This window comes from Chenopodium quinoa, unplaced genomic scaffold (genome assembly GCF_001683475.1).
Source record: "Chenopodium quinoa cultivar QQ74 unplaced genomic scaffold, ASM168347v1, whole genome shotgun sequence".
NCBI classification, from domain to species: domain Eukaryota; kingdom Viridiplantae; phylum Streptophyta; class Magnoliopsida; order Caryophyllales; family Amaranthaceae; genus Chenopodium; species Chenopodium quinoa.
In genome coordinates this window covers 1,851,251-1,868,518 of record NW_018745068.1, presented here as the reverse complement: position 1 = coordinate 1,868,518, position 17,268 = coordinate 1,851,251, and the positions used below count along the sequence as shown (strand labels likewise).

The 17,268-nt window shown below is 40.9% G+C and overlaps 1 protein-coding gene across 2 annotated transcripts; it reads left to right on the top strand.

Annotated features, from left to right (window-relative positions):
* The first annotated feature begins 522 nt into the window (after window positions 1-522).
* LOC110709510 (uncharacterized protein CG45076-like) lies at window positions 523-10,855 on the top strand. 2 transcript variants are annotated; one of them, XM_021887734.1, is made up of 4 exons: window positions 523-734; window positions 1,671-2,905; window positions 5,472-6,158; window positions 10,064-10,855. In XM_021887734.1, the coding sequence occupies exons 2-4, from the start codon at window positions 1,772-1,774 to the stop codon at window positions 10,646-10,648; spliced, it is 2,406 nt and encodes an 801-aa protein (XP_021743426.1). In that variant the 5' UTR covers window positions 523-734; window positions 1,671-1,771; the 3' UTR covers window positions 10,649-10,855. The 2 variants fall into 2 exon arrangements, with proteins under 2 accessions (XP_021743426.1, XP_021743424.1); XM_021887732.1 differs by having other exon boundaries at window positions 1,638-2,905.
* The last annotated feature ends 6,413 nt before the right edge of the window (window positions 10,856-17,268 follow it).

Sequence of the window (17,268 nt, the reverse complement as noted above, 5' to 3'; positions counted from 1 at the left end):
CTCCTGCCATTTCCGGCAGGCGGCATCTCTTATTGTTCCTGGCGAATTCCAACCCTTTGCCGGCTTTCACTTCCGCCCCTTTCCCCTCCGGTTCCGCCACTTTCCCCCTCCGTTTCCCCCCATTCCCCTTCGCTGCCTTCTTCGGCGAATTCCGACTTACCCACTGCCTTCTCCGTTGAATTCCGACCACCCTCCGGTGGTTCCGAGAGTGAGGCTAATGGAGGAGGCGGCTGGGGCTAAGGGAAGGGGGAGGTGGTGGTGGTGGAAGAGGCTGGGGAAATTCTTTTTTTAACCTATTATGTTGTGACACGTGTGCAAATAATCACAAGTCAGCAAAGTTTACCTCTTTAATTAGTTTCAAGTCACTTGGATGTGATAAATATTAAAGACGTAAAAAGTTGGGATTAATAAAAAATAAACGAAAGTTAGGATTAATATTGACGGATGGAGATAAGTTGGATCAATTAAAGTTAAGATTTATTAAATACTAATTTTCCAATTAAAATTGAATCCAATTATAAGGCAGGCGATCAAATATAGTGTCAAATCCAAATCCCATTAATTGCCATTCTTACTTGTAAGTTTAGTCACCGGTGACTCAATATACTCTGTTTCCGTAATTCTTGTTCTACCTCAATCCTAAGCTCCAACTCTCCAACTCATCCTTACTCATTTTCCACTTTTTCATTCATCTGGGTTTGTAGATCGATACTCAAATCTTGCTATTGCACCAGGTACATCCTCTTCCTTTCTAAATTTACCATTGATCTTGTGAATTGTTAATCTTAATTGTAATTTGAAATATTTGATCTAATAGGAAAATGAGATTAAATTCTTGGGCTGGATAAATTTGTTCTTAATTTCAGTTGAATGTTGGATGATTCATTATCTTTCTAGTTGGGTTAATTTTGTTTATCAAGTTTGGAAATCCATATTATCATGAATTGATATGAACAAATGAAAAAGAAGGCATTGTTTATCTAAATTTAATGTTTGAGTTGTTAATTTGCTTTGATGATTTCCTGACAATGATAACTTATTGAAATTGCTGCTGAAAAATTCTTAGTGGGTACTAATCATCTACGAGTAACTTCATGGTGTTGTTGCTTTTTTCTTTTACTTTTTCTTTTTCTTTTTTATTTTTAAATATATATTTTTTTAATTTTTATATGATGTCAATATTTCTTTGTTATGCAGTGATCACTACTCCGATCGAGTTTTTCGGTTGAGAATGGTTTGATATCTAATGTGAATAATAGAGGGCAGTTCATTAGGACCCAATTGGTTTTTTTGAACAATAAGAAGTCTATCAACTATTTAAGTTCTAAAAGAAATGCTTGGAATTATTGTTATGCAAATTCGATTTTTATAAGTCATGACTGTTTCCCCTCTAGTATGAATTTGCTAACTTCGTGGTCAAGGTGCTTGATTTTTTGTATGATTTGAAGAATTTGCGGTCACTTGTAAGTTAAAATTCTTATGTTGTCATTAATGGAATTAGGGTATGCTTTGGTTGTCATTGCCCTGTCAGATAATGAGATCCAGTTACAATCGGATTCTATTCTCAGGCTTATCAGTTCAATATTTTTGTGATTTTAAAATGGTTTCTAATTTTGATATATGGGCTACTTTTACAGATTATTTTGCTTTTAACATCGTCCAACAAACAGATTTTTCTTGGTAGATTATTGATAATTACATTGCTGAAGCGTAGCAGTGATTTGGGGGACTTCAGTGAGCACAGTGACGAATTGAACTCCGTGTGAGTGCAATGGAGAGTCCTAATAATGATGATATGGACTCTCTTTTTGAGGGAATGGTTTTATTTACTCCCCAAGTAGTTAATAAACATGATGATAATTCTCATACAGAGAGTTTTTCTTCTATGAAAAGTGATGACACATCAGCTTTATCTTCAGCGCCTTCACCGTCGTCTCAACCCCTTGATGAAAACCTATTCTCTGATCTAACTGTCATCACTCCTTCCCATGTTGAAGCAATTTCGACTGAGACATTGACGCCATCAAATAATCCTTCTGTAATGACAACAAGCACAATGAAGTCTGAGCCGCAAGCAGTTCCTGCTGCTACTATTTTTCGGCAAATTTCTAGAAAGAAGAAAAGAGCTGGTTTAAGGATTGGGTATGGGAGGGATTTACAACACACTGATGATCTAGAGCCTTTGCAAAGTTCTTCTGAATTATCTCTTGGCAATGAAAACTCTTTGCCAACTGCCACCATGTCTGTCAATACTAATTTGAATACCAAAGCTGATGATAATTTAAAAGTCCCTTCTGTCTCTTCCCATCCTAGCAAAATGCTAGAAGTTGATTCTTGTCCAGTCGAACATGAAATTGAATGTATTCCTCTTGGTTCAGAAGATATAGTAGAAAATCAAATTAATACAGATAGGCCTTGCGATTTGACTGGAGAGGGAAATGTTGCTTCTTCTCTGGATGCTAAAGAACTGCCTACTATCCAGAAGCAAGAAAAAGAAGAGGAAGAGACAAATTTTGATTCTGTGGAGGTGAAATATGAACATGTCAAGGCTCAGGTGTCTGAGAAGCTGAGACAAGCTCGAGACCAGGCTTTATCTATATCTGCAGCAAGGAAGGATTCTAGGAGGAGGAGAAGAAAAGCTGCCGAGAATGTTGAACTAGCATCTTTAAGGTTCAAGGAAATTGAAAAGAATCTTGAAGAAGCCTGTGAGGCAGAAGACTTTGAAAAGGCAGAACGCCTCAGTGACAACCTTGCGGCTGCCGAAAAGGAAAAAGAATACATGCTAAATGCACTAAAAGATGCCGAGGCTGAATGTGATACTATTGATTCAAAGATGGAGGATGCACTGAAGGATCAGATTGCTGCTGAGGAAGAATGTGTCTCTTTGCTACAACGATTTTCAGTGGTAGGCTTTGTTTTGTCATATATTTATCGTATGGCCTCATAGTAAGTAGGGTATCATGGGTAGTAGTTATCTTCTAGGTTACCTTTGACTAAATTTGGACTGCTGTATTGTCCCCCCTGGCCCTCTGCAGGATTGATATTTATGTTCTGCCTACCTTGAATCCATAGTTTATCTTCCTCTTATCTAAAGTCTCCAAAGCATCATATTAAAATTAGTTCACAAAGCGGATACTAATGGTGAATTGTCTATAATTTACAAGGATTTGTAAATATAGAATTTAATGTTTTCGTCATGTGTGCACTATTTAGAACATGTGTTTAATATAACGAATAAGTCAGTATATGAATACTTTGGAAGTCCAAAGTTTAACTGTTTGCGTTTACTAGCTCCTTGCTCCAATTGAAAAGCTCCACATTTATTCTGAACTGAGCTTAGCTAAATGGCCTAATGGCTGCAGCCAGATATGGAACGCCCAGAACACAGAGTCGAATTAAAAAAATCTATGGTGTACCTCCTAATTTCTCATTAACATCTAAGACAAGATTCCCTATGAAGCAGGGATTGGATGATCGTAATTTAGTGCTTATAGATATTCTTTTTAGGAGCTATTAATTATGCATCAAGAATTCTTACAACTCTCAAACTGCTTTGCATTTATAGTTATGTGAACCAAAAGGGACTGTGTGGGAGGTTATCCACTTATGGTTCTAGTTAGGCTTAGACTTGTGACTTGTCACTTTCTCACTTTGACAATGTGACTTTGAGTTCTGGATTATTTGAGTGTGCCAGAATAAGGTCTTTCTTTTCATCTTTTACTCCTTCCTCATTGTCTTTCCTTTTGTCTACTGGTTCCTAAAGTCGAATTGGTGTCTACATAGGCCAGTGAAAACATTGTGTTTTGGCTGCTACTTGAAGAGGAATAGAGGATACATGTTCATTTAATGGTAGACCTTTTCCCTTTCAGTTAAATATTCAGCTGTGGGCTATAATATGGAGATACTTGTTACACATTTTACTCTCCTTTTTGAAGAGTTAAGTTTTGAATGCAAATATATGTCCATTTCCTTTATGAGCTTTTTGTTTGCTGGTCAATACTTTTTATCATTTAATTTTATACTACAGTAATTTAGAAACGTACAATGTTCTTAGATTTCTATGTAGGCAGTATCAGTCTTTACTAATCTATAAAGTACATACTGGCTGTTATTGCTACCTTTTTTTTTTTCTTTTTCTCTTGTGTTATTTTAACGTTTATAATCTACATGCCCTGTATATTAAAACATTAGGAACCAACTCTAGTATATTTTTTATTTTTTTTTATTCTGAAAAAAATTCCTTATTTTTTTTTTATGCTCCTCTTTCAACACAACACAACCCGGATGTGGATTGCACTCACGGAAACAAAAAGGAATGGGAATAGAGTTGTTGTACACGTAACCTCTTTTTTCAGATCTAGGGCTGCCTTTTTAGAATAGAAGATTTTGTCAGTGAAGTACCTTAAAAGATAAAAGTTAAGGCTTCTGATCTTTCAACAGCAATAGCAAGTCTAATATCACTTAGCATTATTGTGGATGATGGGAACCAGCTGCCAGAATAAAAGAGGAGCTGAAGGCTGATTGCTGCTAAGGAAAAGAGTGAGGGGATGCATAATGAGAGTGGGAGAGGGGAAGAAAGTGAAATTGGTTGAGGAGAAGGTGAAAACCTCTAAGGGGCAGGGTTCACATATATCTATTTACCCTCTTGCTTAGCTTTATAGTGATTTGAAATTGCCAGACTTCTTTTTTCTCTTTGTTTGTCTTCATGTATTTGTTGTTTTAAATTTTTATTTGATGTGTTAAACTACGTATGTAATTATCAATTTAGTTCTGTATGTAATTATCAATTTAGCGTATTTCATAATATGGAGGAAGAGGATCTTTGTCAATGATTACACGGAATAATCAAATTTGGTTCATGTAGCCTACCCACTTATGGGATTAAGGCTTTGATTGATTGATTGATTGATAATATCCATAGTTTATCCACTAGATTTATTATATATATTTTTGTTAGTTTCAATACAAGTTTCCGTGTTCTAAATTTGGACTCGTAATAACCATTTTTATCAATTCTACGTATCTTCTGTGTGCTGGACTCTTAGATCAATAGTCAATAATTGCATCTGAGTTTGAGCCTTTTTTTCTTAGACAGTTTGCATGAGTATTGTAACCTATATGCCTTAACAAATTTACCCAAATGGGTTGGGGGTGAGATATGTTGCATAGTTCATTAATTATTAATCAATGAGAGCAAAAAGTAACCAAGGTAATGATAGTTAGCTCATTAACTATGAAGTACATACACTTATATTGAATAATAGCCTATCAAATCTTAAGTGATTTCACTTGCAAATGATCAGGTAGTTTGCTAATACTTGTATATATGTTATTTGTAAAGTATTCTTTTTTGGGTTTGACTTGTTTGACAATTCTTTCATCTTTAGCATTTATCACTCACTGTTAGGAGCAATAGGTATTTATTTGGATGTTAAACTTGTAATTTAACTATTGCTACTTCCTTCTGATAGGATGCAGTGAGCAATGCAGATGTGATTCTGGAAAATGTCGGGGTCGATTCTTCAAAGGAAATAGATGAATGGTTTATGTCTGTTGAAGCTGTGGAGACACAGAAGTTGGAATTAGAAATCGAGTCACAGTTAGTAAATGAAGCTCGTGCAGCATTGGCTGACTCAATTGAGCATTTGGTTGAAAATGATGTTAAGGAAAAAGAAGTCCTTTGTGAGAAAAAAAAGGTTTTGACACAAGAGTTAGAGGAACTTTTACGTTTGGTACAGGAAAAAGAGGCAGAGATAGCTAAAAATGATTCTGAAATTGAAGCAGCTGACAAAAAGATAGCTGAAGTAGCTGCTGGTTTCAGGGATCTCCGAACAGGAATCAATTCCAAGTTTGAGAGTTTGCAGAATGTACTCTCTCAAATGGAATCAGAACGTCAAACTTTATCGGAAAGGAAGGAAAAAATTGATTATCTTCTTACTCAGGAAAAGAACCGGGAGAAAGAACTTAGGAAGCTTGCAATGGATTGTGAAGATGAAGCCAACATGTACGAAGAAAATCTTAGACTCAGGAAAGCTTTAGTGGTATCAGTTCTTAAAGTTAGAGAAGAAAAATTAAGGCTTGCCCAAACAGAGGAGAAAATTGTGGCTGATACTCAGATGCTCAAGCAGGATATTTCTGTTGCAAGAGTTGATCTTCAGGTAAATTCTTCTCTCTAGCCTCTATTCTGTTATTTGGTGTATACGTTTCTTTAGCATCTTTGCATATTTCTGTGTGAAAAGGAGAGTATTTGTGTACCACAGTTTTCTTTAGCATCATTGCATGGGTCTGTGTGAAAGGGAGAGTATTTATGTACCAAAGTTTTCAGTAATGTTTCAAATATGTGAGCAAAAGTCTTATGCTCTTCACATTTTGCTCACCCAACGTAGACACCTTTTACTCTAAAAGGTTTTTTTTTTCCTTGGAGAGTGCCCTTCTTTTGAATGCGATTTGCCATCCTAGTATCTTTTCAGGAGGGTGAAAAAGCTGTTTGGTTAACGTCTTGAATGATGATGGATATTAACATAATATTGCCTAATTTCTATTCATTTAGCATACTATTCCAAATTAAGATGAACAATTTTCTTTAGGATTTCAGCGGTAGTATCGCAAAATGTAGTTTGTAAGTTAGTTCTTCCTCTGTTCCCCTCTCTGAGTTTATACTACTAAGTATCTGATTTTATATTTCAGCTGTTCCTCTTTAAATGTTTTATTATTCACATACCCCATTTTGAAATTTTTTTACCTTTAGATGAAAAAATTTGTCATGTAAAATGTTACTACTACCTCTGTTCCCAAAAGTTCTTTACGGCTACTATTTGCACACAAATTAATGTAACTAGATGAAGCCCATGCGATGTATGGTTTTTTTATATTATATTTTGTATAATTTTTAATCATAAATTTTTCAATAAAATCCCTATTGATTTTTTATTTATTTTTATTTGTAAGTTTTTATCAATTGAGAAAATATGATGTAAAGTGAAATTTTGAATTTTTATTTTTTAAGTTATTGAAAAAGATAAAATTTGATTTTTTAAAATAATTTTTTTTATATTAATTCCTCGAATATTTAAAAGTAGATTAAATCTTTAAATATTAAAAATTTTATTTTTTATTTAATTTAATCTCTCAAATTATCTTCTGTAGTTTTTTTTTATACTTACATGACATTTAAATCGAGGCTCTTAAATTTAATTCATTTCTTTTGCTTATGTGGCGATTGAATATTTTAATTCTAAAAGAAATTGTAAATCTGTTTTTTGCTTTTTTCATTGACTAAAATCCTCTATTTTTCTATGTGGCCGCTCTAAATTGAAAAAACTCCCTTTAGATTGGTGAGAGAGTGTTGATGTTGTGAGTTGGTGTAAGAAAAAGGTGGATAAAGTAGGGGGAGAGTGTAAAAAGGTGGGTGGATGTGAGTGAAAGGTAGAAAAAGTAAGAGAGACTATGTAAAAAGGTAGGTGTAAGAAAATGTTGGAAAAAGTATGAGAGAGTGAAAACTTGTCGCCAAAATCAGAATAAAGTAAAAGTGTAAAGAACTTTTAGGAATGGATTAAAACAAACGGCATAAAGTATTTTCAGGAATGGAGGTAGTATGTCTCATTGTACATTTCTAAATATCAGCTTTTAAGGATATTTACTAATGTTTACAAGTAGAATTTCAAGGTCAAATTATGCATTGACGGAAGAATTAGTTTAAATGGCTTCCCATTTGAAAGTTGGAATTGGAATTGTTGCTGCTTCTTTTGGGCAAGTATCAGATTGTATGTGCAGTTTTTTTTTTTTTTTTTTTTTTTTTTTTTTTTTTTTTTTTTTTTGTGTGTGTGTGTGTGTGTAATTGTGTTTGTCCGACACATTCTTTGGGAAGTTGTGGTTGGTTGGGGGAATAAGCTTGTGTAAGTGACTTAACTATGCTTCATTATTTAATATAAATTTTGAAATACCTTTAGGTTAGGAAAATGTCAGTGTCAAGCACACAGTATTACTAGCAGAGTCTCACCTTGTGTAAGTGTGCTTCATCAATTTATTTAGCTTTTGAAATTCCTTTAGGTGGTGGAAAGGTTATAGTGCCTTATACACAATATCACAAGCAGATATTGGCTAGTTATGTGTCTCACTTTGTGTGTTTATTTCTCTTAAAAACATGTGAGTGGTGTGCTAGATGGCATTTTACTTTCCTATTATTACTTAGTGGCTTCCTTTGGAAGATTGGACACAAATAGGGCCTTTGTTTTCTGTACTGTAGTTAGATTGAAGATTGAGAAATAGAGAGCTGGAGAGGATAGGTTGTAGATGATTCTTGTATAAGCATGACACCCATATTTTCAATGTTTTCAAATTAGGACTAAATGGAGTTGGATCTCCATTTGTGGTGCTCTTGCATCCAATTATTGAATTATAGTTTGAACTTTCTACTATGAATATCTTGAATATACTTTCAGTCTGATTTGATTGTTTTTTCCCTTTTTAGTGAAGATGTTATGGATATGTAGTACCAAGGAAGTCCTTTGATGATTGATTATATCTCTAAGTTGACCAGAGAAGATAATTTGGTATACCGTCTTGTTATTCTGTGGTTAGTGGAAGCTGTACTACCATTTGTTAATGGGTCCCATCATTTTACATTACTTTGGCACTTCCATGTAAACTGTATGACCTTTATTACTTCCTCCGTCCCCCTAATATTGCAACAAGGGGGAAAGACACGCAATTCTAGATGAGGAGAGAGATAGAGAGAAATAAAGATAGGACCCATGTGATGAGGAGAGACAGAAATCATGTGCATATATAGTAATGTTGCAATATTTGTGAAACTTCCTTAAATGGTAATTGTTGCAATATGAGGAGAATGGAAGAAGTATTATTTTTTGCGATCTTCATTTGATTGCTGGCAGTGGATCCTAGTTCAATTGTTGTTTAGTTGATTATAATGGATTTCTCATGTCTATGATTTTCGCGCGGGGGTGGGGTGGGGGGGGGGATGGGTGGGGGCTTCCTTTTATAAGTGAAGTGGTATCTTAGCAGAGGCTGATAAAATTTGGCATGTTTTCATGCTAGCATTTAAAAGAAATTTGTCTAGTACATGATGGAGGTAGCATGACCTCTGGACTATTGAACGGTAGGAATTTCTTCAACGTGTCTCTGGAAATCAGAAATGATATTACCTGTTGGATAAAAGAGCTCTTTGTTAGGGTACGAGGAAACCACGTGTGTTGTGAACTTGTGATGGCCTCATGTAGGCAAAATTGGGAGGAGAGATGAATGTAAAAGTGTGGTTATACTCTACTTAATAACTATGCTTTAGAGTTGAAGTTCACCTTAGCTCCTTAATAGTTCATCCTTTTCAATCCTTATTTTTATTTTCATAAGATGAGTTTTTATTTTCATTAAAGTTCCATTATTTTGATGTTCTAATTGAAAATGCTAGATTCTTCTGAGTATTTCTGAAGTGCTTTACGGTCCGCAGCTTATTTAGAAATGAGTTACCCCCCTAGCGACTGACATATATTTTGAACAGCTGGGGTGGGAGGGATGAATTACTTATATTGTGTGTGTGTGTGTGTGCTGTGACTAAATCAAGAATCAAAATCTTCATTGGAGTTTATCTTAAATGCACATAAAGTACATCTCCTTTGTGTCGCAGTATTCGAGTTTGCCTATGCTGAAAAACCGGGGTTCGTTATACAAAAGACCCTATTCTACAAAAAACTATGGGATCTTCAAGGTTAACAGTGCTCACCTTATTGAACATAAAAATATTATGAGAAGAAAATTACCAAGTCAAGTATGGCATTAGTTCTTCAACAGCCCCTCTTTCCTCCCGTGCCAGCGTAAAAAAATAGCTGGATATATCCTAAATCCTCTCTGTTTTATGTCATGATGTACTGTGGCGTTAGGCAGAGTTGAGAGGTTGGCGAGGGTCACGGGAGTTTGTTAGATGTTTGTGCTGGATCTGAGGGTCAAGCTAAGTGAAACATTTACTAAAATTGTGGCTAGCTCCCTTTCAATGCTGTAAGGCCAGAATGCTGTAATTTGCTTACATATGTGACTTCTCTCTCTGCAGGAATTATCCTCCAATAAATCAAGCATCCAGCAAGAGTGTGCTTCGATAAAACAAAGAATGTTTTTTATTGACAAAAGGGCACCTGAGCTTGAATCAGAGAAGAAAGTTGCTGCATCTGCCAGAAATTTCAAAGAAGCAGCGCGTATAGCCTCTGAAGCCAAGTCATTGCTAGGTGAAAAGGAAATTTTGCAGAGTAAGATGGAGCAGTCTGTGTTAGAACTGGGAAAAATTGAAGAGGGGATTCATGAGACTACCAGGAAATTGCATGAGTTTGAAGAACTTGTATCGTCAAAGGAAAAAGAGGCAGCAGTGGCCAGATTTCAGAGGCTACATCTTATTTCTGCTGCTATTTCATGTGAAAGATCAGCTGCTTTAGAGCTGGGTGATCTGGAAGAAGCTAATGTGCTTCTTGCAGAAGCTGAGGCTGCAGATTCTGAAGCAAAACAACTTCAGTTGTTACATGATATTAACACTACGGAACTTGGAAGTCTAACTGAGCAGATTATCCCCATGGAGTTTGTTTCTAGTCTTGATGGGAAGCAGTTGGAAGAATTAGCTGCAGGTGGTAACCAACTTCCCTCTTGATGTTGTAAATGGACCTGGTTGCTTGTAATTTTTGTAGGATATTCAAGTTGCAAAAGAATATTGAAACATTTTTTTCTCCAACTATGATATGGTAGACATCCATTTTTTTAAAAGTTTTCGGTTGTTCCTGGATTCATGCTACTATATGATTTTACTCCGATGAGAACTTCTGCAGCAAAACTGCTTTGAGCTTATGTATTCAGTCAATCAATCAATCAATCAAAACCTTAATCCCATAAGTGGGGTCGGCTAACATGAACCAAATTTGATTATTCCGTGTAGTCATCGACATAAATCTTCCTCCTCCATCCCTTACGATCCAATGCTTCATCCTCATGCACATCCATACATTTCATATCCTTCTTAACTCCTTCCAACCAAGTCATTTTCAGTCTCCCTCTCCCTCTCCCTCGTTTAACCCCTCCATGGTCCCACTCTTCCACTCTTCACACCGGTGCACCATCGGGTCTCCGTCTTACATGCCCAATCCAACGCAGGCGATTTTTCCTTAGTTTATTTGCAATGCCTGCCACACCTACTTTCTTGCGAATAACCTCATTTCTGATTCTATCTCTTAGAGTGTTCCCACACATCCACCTTAACATACGCATTTCTGTAACCTCCATCTTTTTAATGTGCTCCTTAGAAACCCAACATTTTGTACCATAGAGCAACACTGGTCTTATGGCAGTCCAGTAGAATTTTCCCTTCAGCTGTAAGAAAATGTTTCGATCACATAACACTTGTTTGGGGTAGAATTACCCTATGCCACGTGGCCCAATGGCATGCTGACACGTGTCAGCCTCAGAGAGGCCCAATGGGTTCCACTCCTCTGCTGACACGTGTCACTGTAATCCTAATAGGGGAACTGATCTCCTTCTACTATAAATAGAGGAAAATCCTCATTTATTACACATTCATAAATACCAACACAAAACCGAGCAATATTAATTGCAGAATTCTCTCTGAATCAGAGAGAAAATCCATTTACTTTCTGCACATTTATACATCCGGAAGCGTTCTAACTTAATCGTCGGAGGCGAAACTCCACCCAACCGGAATTTCGTGGTTTTGCAGGTACAGACGGTCGGTGCGCATTCCCGGAATTGTAACTCTCCCGAGGGACTCTAAAAACCCCAAAACATTTGGCGTCGTCTTTGGGGAGAGTACTTCCGAGATGGCATCCGATTCTGTACCGCCTGGTGAGGACAAGCGGCCTACGGCCGAACCCGAGGTCCATACGGACCAGGATAGTGGTGACGACTTTGAGGTCGACACCTATGTGGCCCTAGACGGGTCACTCCAAACTAGGCGCTCCTATTTAAAAGAGACAAGGGAACAAGGCGAAGACAAAGCTGGTCCCAGCAACCCAGCCGGCAAGCCTGCTGGGCAACCCCAGGCGGCGGAGGGTACAACCCCCGTCACCAGAGACGAGCTCATGAAATTCATGACGAGTTTCAAAGGGGAAATCAAGGACATAATAAAGAAGTCAACTGGCTCCAACAAGGGTCAGTCGGCCAAGAAGCCTTCTCCCTCCGCGAAGAAGCACATCAAAGATCGGGTGCCTAATCCTCACCCTAAACCAAAGGGGGCGGATGGGCCCCTGATCGACCTTTCCAGACTTCGTTTCCCTGAACCAGGGCAAAGGAAGGCCATCCCGCAAATTCAGCCGGATGGGTATAAAAAGACTTACTTTGACGCCCAGATGTTCATCCAGGAGAAGAGAAGTCAACAAATGTCTGAGTCGGCCTCAACGTCGACTTACCCAGACAGTTTCCGCAATACTTCAATGAAGTATTCGGAGACAAACCGAGAGAGTCAGTCACGCGGCATGTCCGCACGTACTGACCCTCAGATTATCCAGCCGGCTCCGTATGTGCCCCAACATCCATACATGCCATATGGATCACCATACATGCAGCCGGCCCTCTTTAAGGGGCCGGCGGCATAGCAGGTCCAGCCTATGGACTGGCAGCTCCGGCTGCTAAACCTTGGGGAACAGCCGTCGGCGTTCTCCAGGGAGATAACCGTGGCGGCTCAGCCGGCCAAGGTTAAGAATGTGTTGGTTGGTACCTATGATGGTACCACCAACCCGAAAGACCACCTAATGGCTTACACCAACCTCATGTACTTGCAGGGGTTGGAAGACGCCGCCTGGTGCCGATGCTTCCCGGCAACGTTGAAGGGCATAGCCCAACGATGGTTTAGCAATCTGCCAGCCGAATCCATCAACAACTTCAAGAAGCTTGCATACCTGTTTGCGTCCAACTTCTCCATGAACATCCCTGCCAAAAAGACAAGTCTCGACTTAGGGGCTATTCAGTAGGGAGACAAGGAGGGTCTACGGTCCTATGTCAGGCGGTTCAATCTGATGAGAATTCAGATTCAAGGGCTGTATGACGAAGTTGCCTATACAGACTTCTTCAAGGGTTTGAAGGACGGGTCGACCTTTAAGTTCGACTTGGTCCGAAAGAGGGTTGCTACCCTCCAAGAGGCATTGATGGAAGCCGAAGCCTACATACAGGCGACGGAGCTCTGTTCCATCAAGTACTCGTTGGAACCTAGTAGAAGAGAGCTCTGTGACAGGAAAGAGAGCCGGTCTGCTCAGTCGGCCAAAAAAGAAGAGAGCAAGAAAAGAAAAGAAGTTTGGGCGGCGGATCGATCTAGTCAGCCGTCCCAGAAGAAAAAGAGAGAGTTGAAGTCGTACGTCCCCAAGTACGAGTTCAACAAGGACTGCTCCTCCATCCTCATGGAGATCAAAGACCGGTTGACCCTTGAAAAACCGGCAGCAATGAAGAGTCCCATCAACAGCCGGGACAAGAACAACTATTGTTAGTTCCATGAGGATGTCGGCCATGACACCAATGGCTGCTATAGCCTCAGGCGGCTATTGGATCGTCTGGCTGATGAGGGGGCTTTAAAGTTCTATATGGGGAAGTCCAAGGACAACCCCAAAACAAACAATGGACAACCGTCCAAGAAGCCGGCTGTAAGCTCTGACACTGATGAAGAGCAGATCTTTACCATAGCAGGCGGCTTCGCGGGAAGGGGTCCTACCATCCGGGGTACCAAAGACAACATCCAGAAGCTGGTCAACTCAGTGGATGAGGGCCAGGCGTCGAAAGACACCTTCCCTGAGGTCCTCATCTCGGAGAAGGATCGGGGCAAGGTCAGGCGGCCTCACGATGACCCTATAGTCATCGAATGCAAAGTTTCCAACCAACGAGTAGGCCGGATCCTTATTGATACCGGGAGCTCGTCTAACCTAATAAGCTATCAGTGCTTGGCGAAGCTCAAGTACAAGCCTAGCAGGATGCACAAGGCTTCCCACCCCCTAGTTGGCTTTGGGGGAGGGGTAATGCATCCGGTGGGGAGGATTAACCTACCTATCCGGCTAGGAGAGAAGGGGGAAGGACGACACATGGTCTTTAAGTTCTTGGTGGTCGAGGAATTGACTGGCTACAATCTGATTCTGGGCCGTCCAACCCTCAACGAGTCCAAGGCAGTCATCATCCCATCCCTCATGCTGATCAAATTTGAAAGGGATGACGGATCAATGGGTTCCCTGAACGGGGATCAAAAGACTGCTAGGGAGTGTTACCTCTCAGACGTCAAGCCTACTATGGTCGCAGCCGGCCAAGGCGAGGAACCCATAGATCTTGATGACTACAAGGAAGCCGCGCCTGCTCCCAAAGCAACCGAAAAAAAGAGAAAGGCGAACCACCTGGTGGCCGTAAAAAAAGAGAAGCAATAGAAATCACTGATCGAGGAACGATCAGAGGATCTCTGTCCCCAGCCGGCTGGTGAAAATATTGACATTGTTTTAGATGACAATCGTCCGAAACGAATCGTAAAAGTAGGGACGATTGCCTTTGCAAATTTGGGTGCAGATTTGCACCAATTATTGAAGGAATTTAAAGACATTTTTGCCTTTGAAGTGGAAGAGATGCCAGGCGTCAGCCCGGATCTTGCTGTTCACAATCTTGCCGTGGATCCAAAAAAGAAGCCGGTTAGGCAAAAGAAAAGGAACCACGGCGAGGAAAGATCTCAGGCGGCTGCCGCCGAGGTTAAGAAGCTACTAGATGCCGGGTTCATTCGGCAATGCTATTACCCGGATAGGGTAGCCAATGTCGTCCTTGTAAAAAAGCCGAATGGTACCTGGCGGATGTGTGTTGATTACACAGATTTGAACAAGGCATGTCCGAAGGATAGCTATCCACTTCCAAAGATTGACAGTCTAGTCGATTCTACAGCCGGTCATGCCTTGATGAGCTTCATGGACGCCTACTGGCTTCCATCAAATACCCTTGTGGAAAAAAGATCAAGAAAAGACGGCATTTGTCACTGATCAAGGGTTGTTCTGTTATACGGTGATGTCGTTTGGGCTAAAAAATGCGCCTGCTACCTTTAAACGAATGATTTATACGGTCTTCATTAATCAAATAGGGAGGAATGTAGAGGCGTACATTGATGACATGATAGTCAAATCTAAGCTCCAGACATATCACCTTGCTTGTTTCGGGGTTTTCTGATGTCCTGCGGGAGAGTTACAATTCCGAGACTGGAACCGGACGCCTGTACCTGCAAAATAACGGAGACTCCTGGGAGCTCCGCCTCCAACGGTCAAGTTAGTACCTGATTAAGGAGTAATTAATGCGGAAATTAAAGTAATAAGGTCTCTCTAGGTGAGAGTGTTTAATGTAGGTAATCTGCTTTGTTAGCGAGATCAGCCGGTTATTAGTGTGTTCCGTAATGTTTCTGTTCTGTTCTCCTTTTCCCTTAATGAGGATTAAGGGAGGTATTTATAACCTTGGGAAACGTGCCCATCCTAGGTTTAGGTAAACCTAGGGCCGATTGGGCTTCCCTCGGAAGTTGGGCCTGGGTGGCCGGTTTTCCCATTTGGCATGGGTGGACACGTGGCGTGTCTCAATTGGTCCGTAGAGGACGTATCTGTGATTGACACGTGGCAGGCTCCTATTGACCTACGTGAAGGACACGTGGCGGAACCTGGTTGGTCCACTTGTCAGACGGTGATTGGTGGATAAAAATCCCCTAATCATTTGCCCCTCGCAGGTGGCACGTGACTGGTCACGTGTCCACCTGTGACAGGTGCCGCACGATGACAGGCGACGACCTGCTACAGGTGTCACCTTGCAAATGGCCGAGAGATTTTCCCGCCCAAATTTTGAATTTGGAAGCGACCCTTCGCCTTCTCACTTTGCCTATATAAGGAGGTGCTGACTTCGGTCATTTTCACATTTGAGAACTTTGCGAGAACATTCGGACCCCTGAACTTGCTCTGACACTTTGGACTTTTGTTGCCTACCGCCTGCTCTGACAAGCCGTTTGCAAAGGATTTCAGAATTTCATCAGTCGTCATTCGTTCAGGTAACCGTCGGTTCTCTTATTCTTAATTTTTTCTCTTATTATTATTTTTTGAAATGGCACCATGGAAGCACACGACACGACCTAAGTTAGTGATCAGCCGGTCACCGGGGACGGCTGAATCTAGGACTAGGAGTGCCGCCTGCCCTTTTCTGGACCCATCTTTGCCCTTTATACAAAGTCCGACTGTATCTGTGTCTATGCAGAACGTGATGGCCAGAACAAAGAAGACTGCTAGGATCTCAAACTCGGACGGCTCCTCCCAAAGGGTGCCCATTAGTGAAACATCTGACCAGGCGCCAGATGTAGATGGGAAACAAGGCGGCTGCCAAGCCGACAGTTCTGAGGGAGGGGTCAAGGTGATTCCTTCCCATTTGACCGTTGATATGTCTAACTTTTCTCCTGCTCCTTCTAAGGGAGAGGAGGCGGGCCCCTCGGGGAGAGGGGAGGAGTCGTCCTCTTCGGACTCGTCAGAGGACGAGTCTGAGTCCAGCTCTTCTGGCCACGCTTCTCCAGGCTCAGAAGAAAGAAACAGCCGCCTACAAGAGGCGAGGCTTTCTCATGCAGTTGAGATGGGGGGCAATTGGGCGGAGCCGTCCGCCTCTTACAGAGAGGAAAACACCCCCTACTACTGCACGGTACTCCGGGGCCGGATCGCGGCCATGAAAGACAAAGTGGAGAGCTTTATAGCTAACCACGGAATGGGCCCCGGATTTTTACTGTTCGTGCCGGATCCAGAAGACACTGTCGTCTGGCCGGCTGGTACCAGCTATGATAGCGGCTGCTTTGGCTGCTATGAGGCGGCCATCAAAGCTGGGCTGCGCTTCCCATTACATCCGGCTGTTCAGCGGATTTTAGACGGGTATGATTTGGGGTTATGGCAGTTAGCCCCCAACTCTTGGGTAAACGTACTCGGCTATGTGGCCGGGTGCGAAATGTACGGGGTGGAGCCAAACTTTGAGGCTTTCGCCCACATGAACTATCTCAGCCGGACCCCCAAGTCGGGCGGCACCTGCTGGTATCAATTAACAAGCCATAGGGGCTACCTCATGACGAGAGGTAAGGCGAACAAATGGAAGGATTGGCGGAATACCTTCCTTATCATCGAGGGTTCAGACACGGAGCTGAACAAACGTTTTAACAAGTGGAATAGGGATCCGCCTCTTCTCGCAGGCGGCCGCAGCATGCCGCCTGTTCCCCCAAAGGCTAAAAAAGAGATCCTAGACAAAGGACTC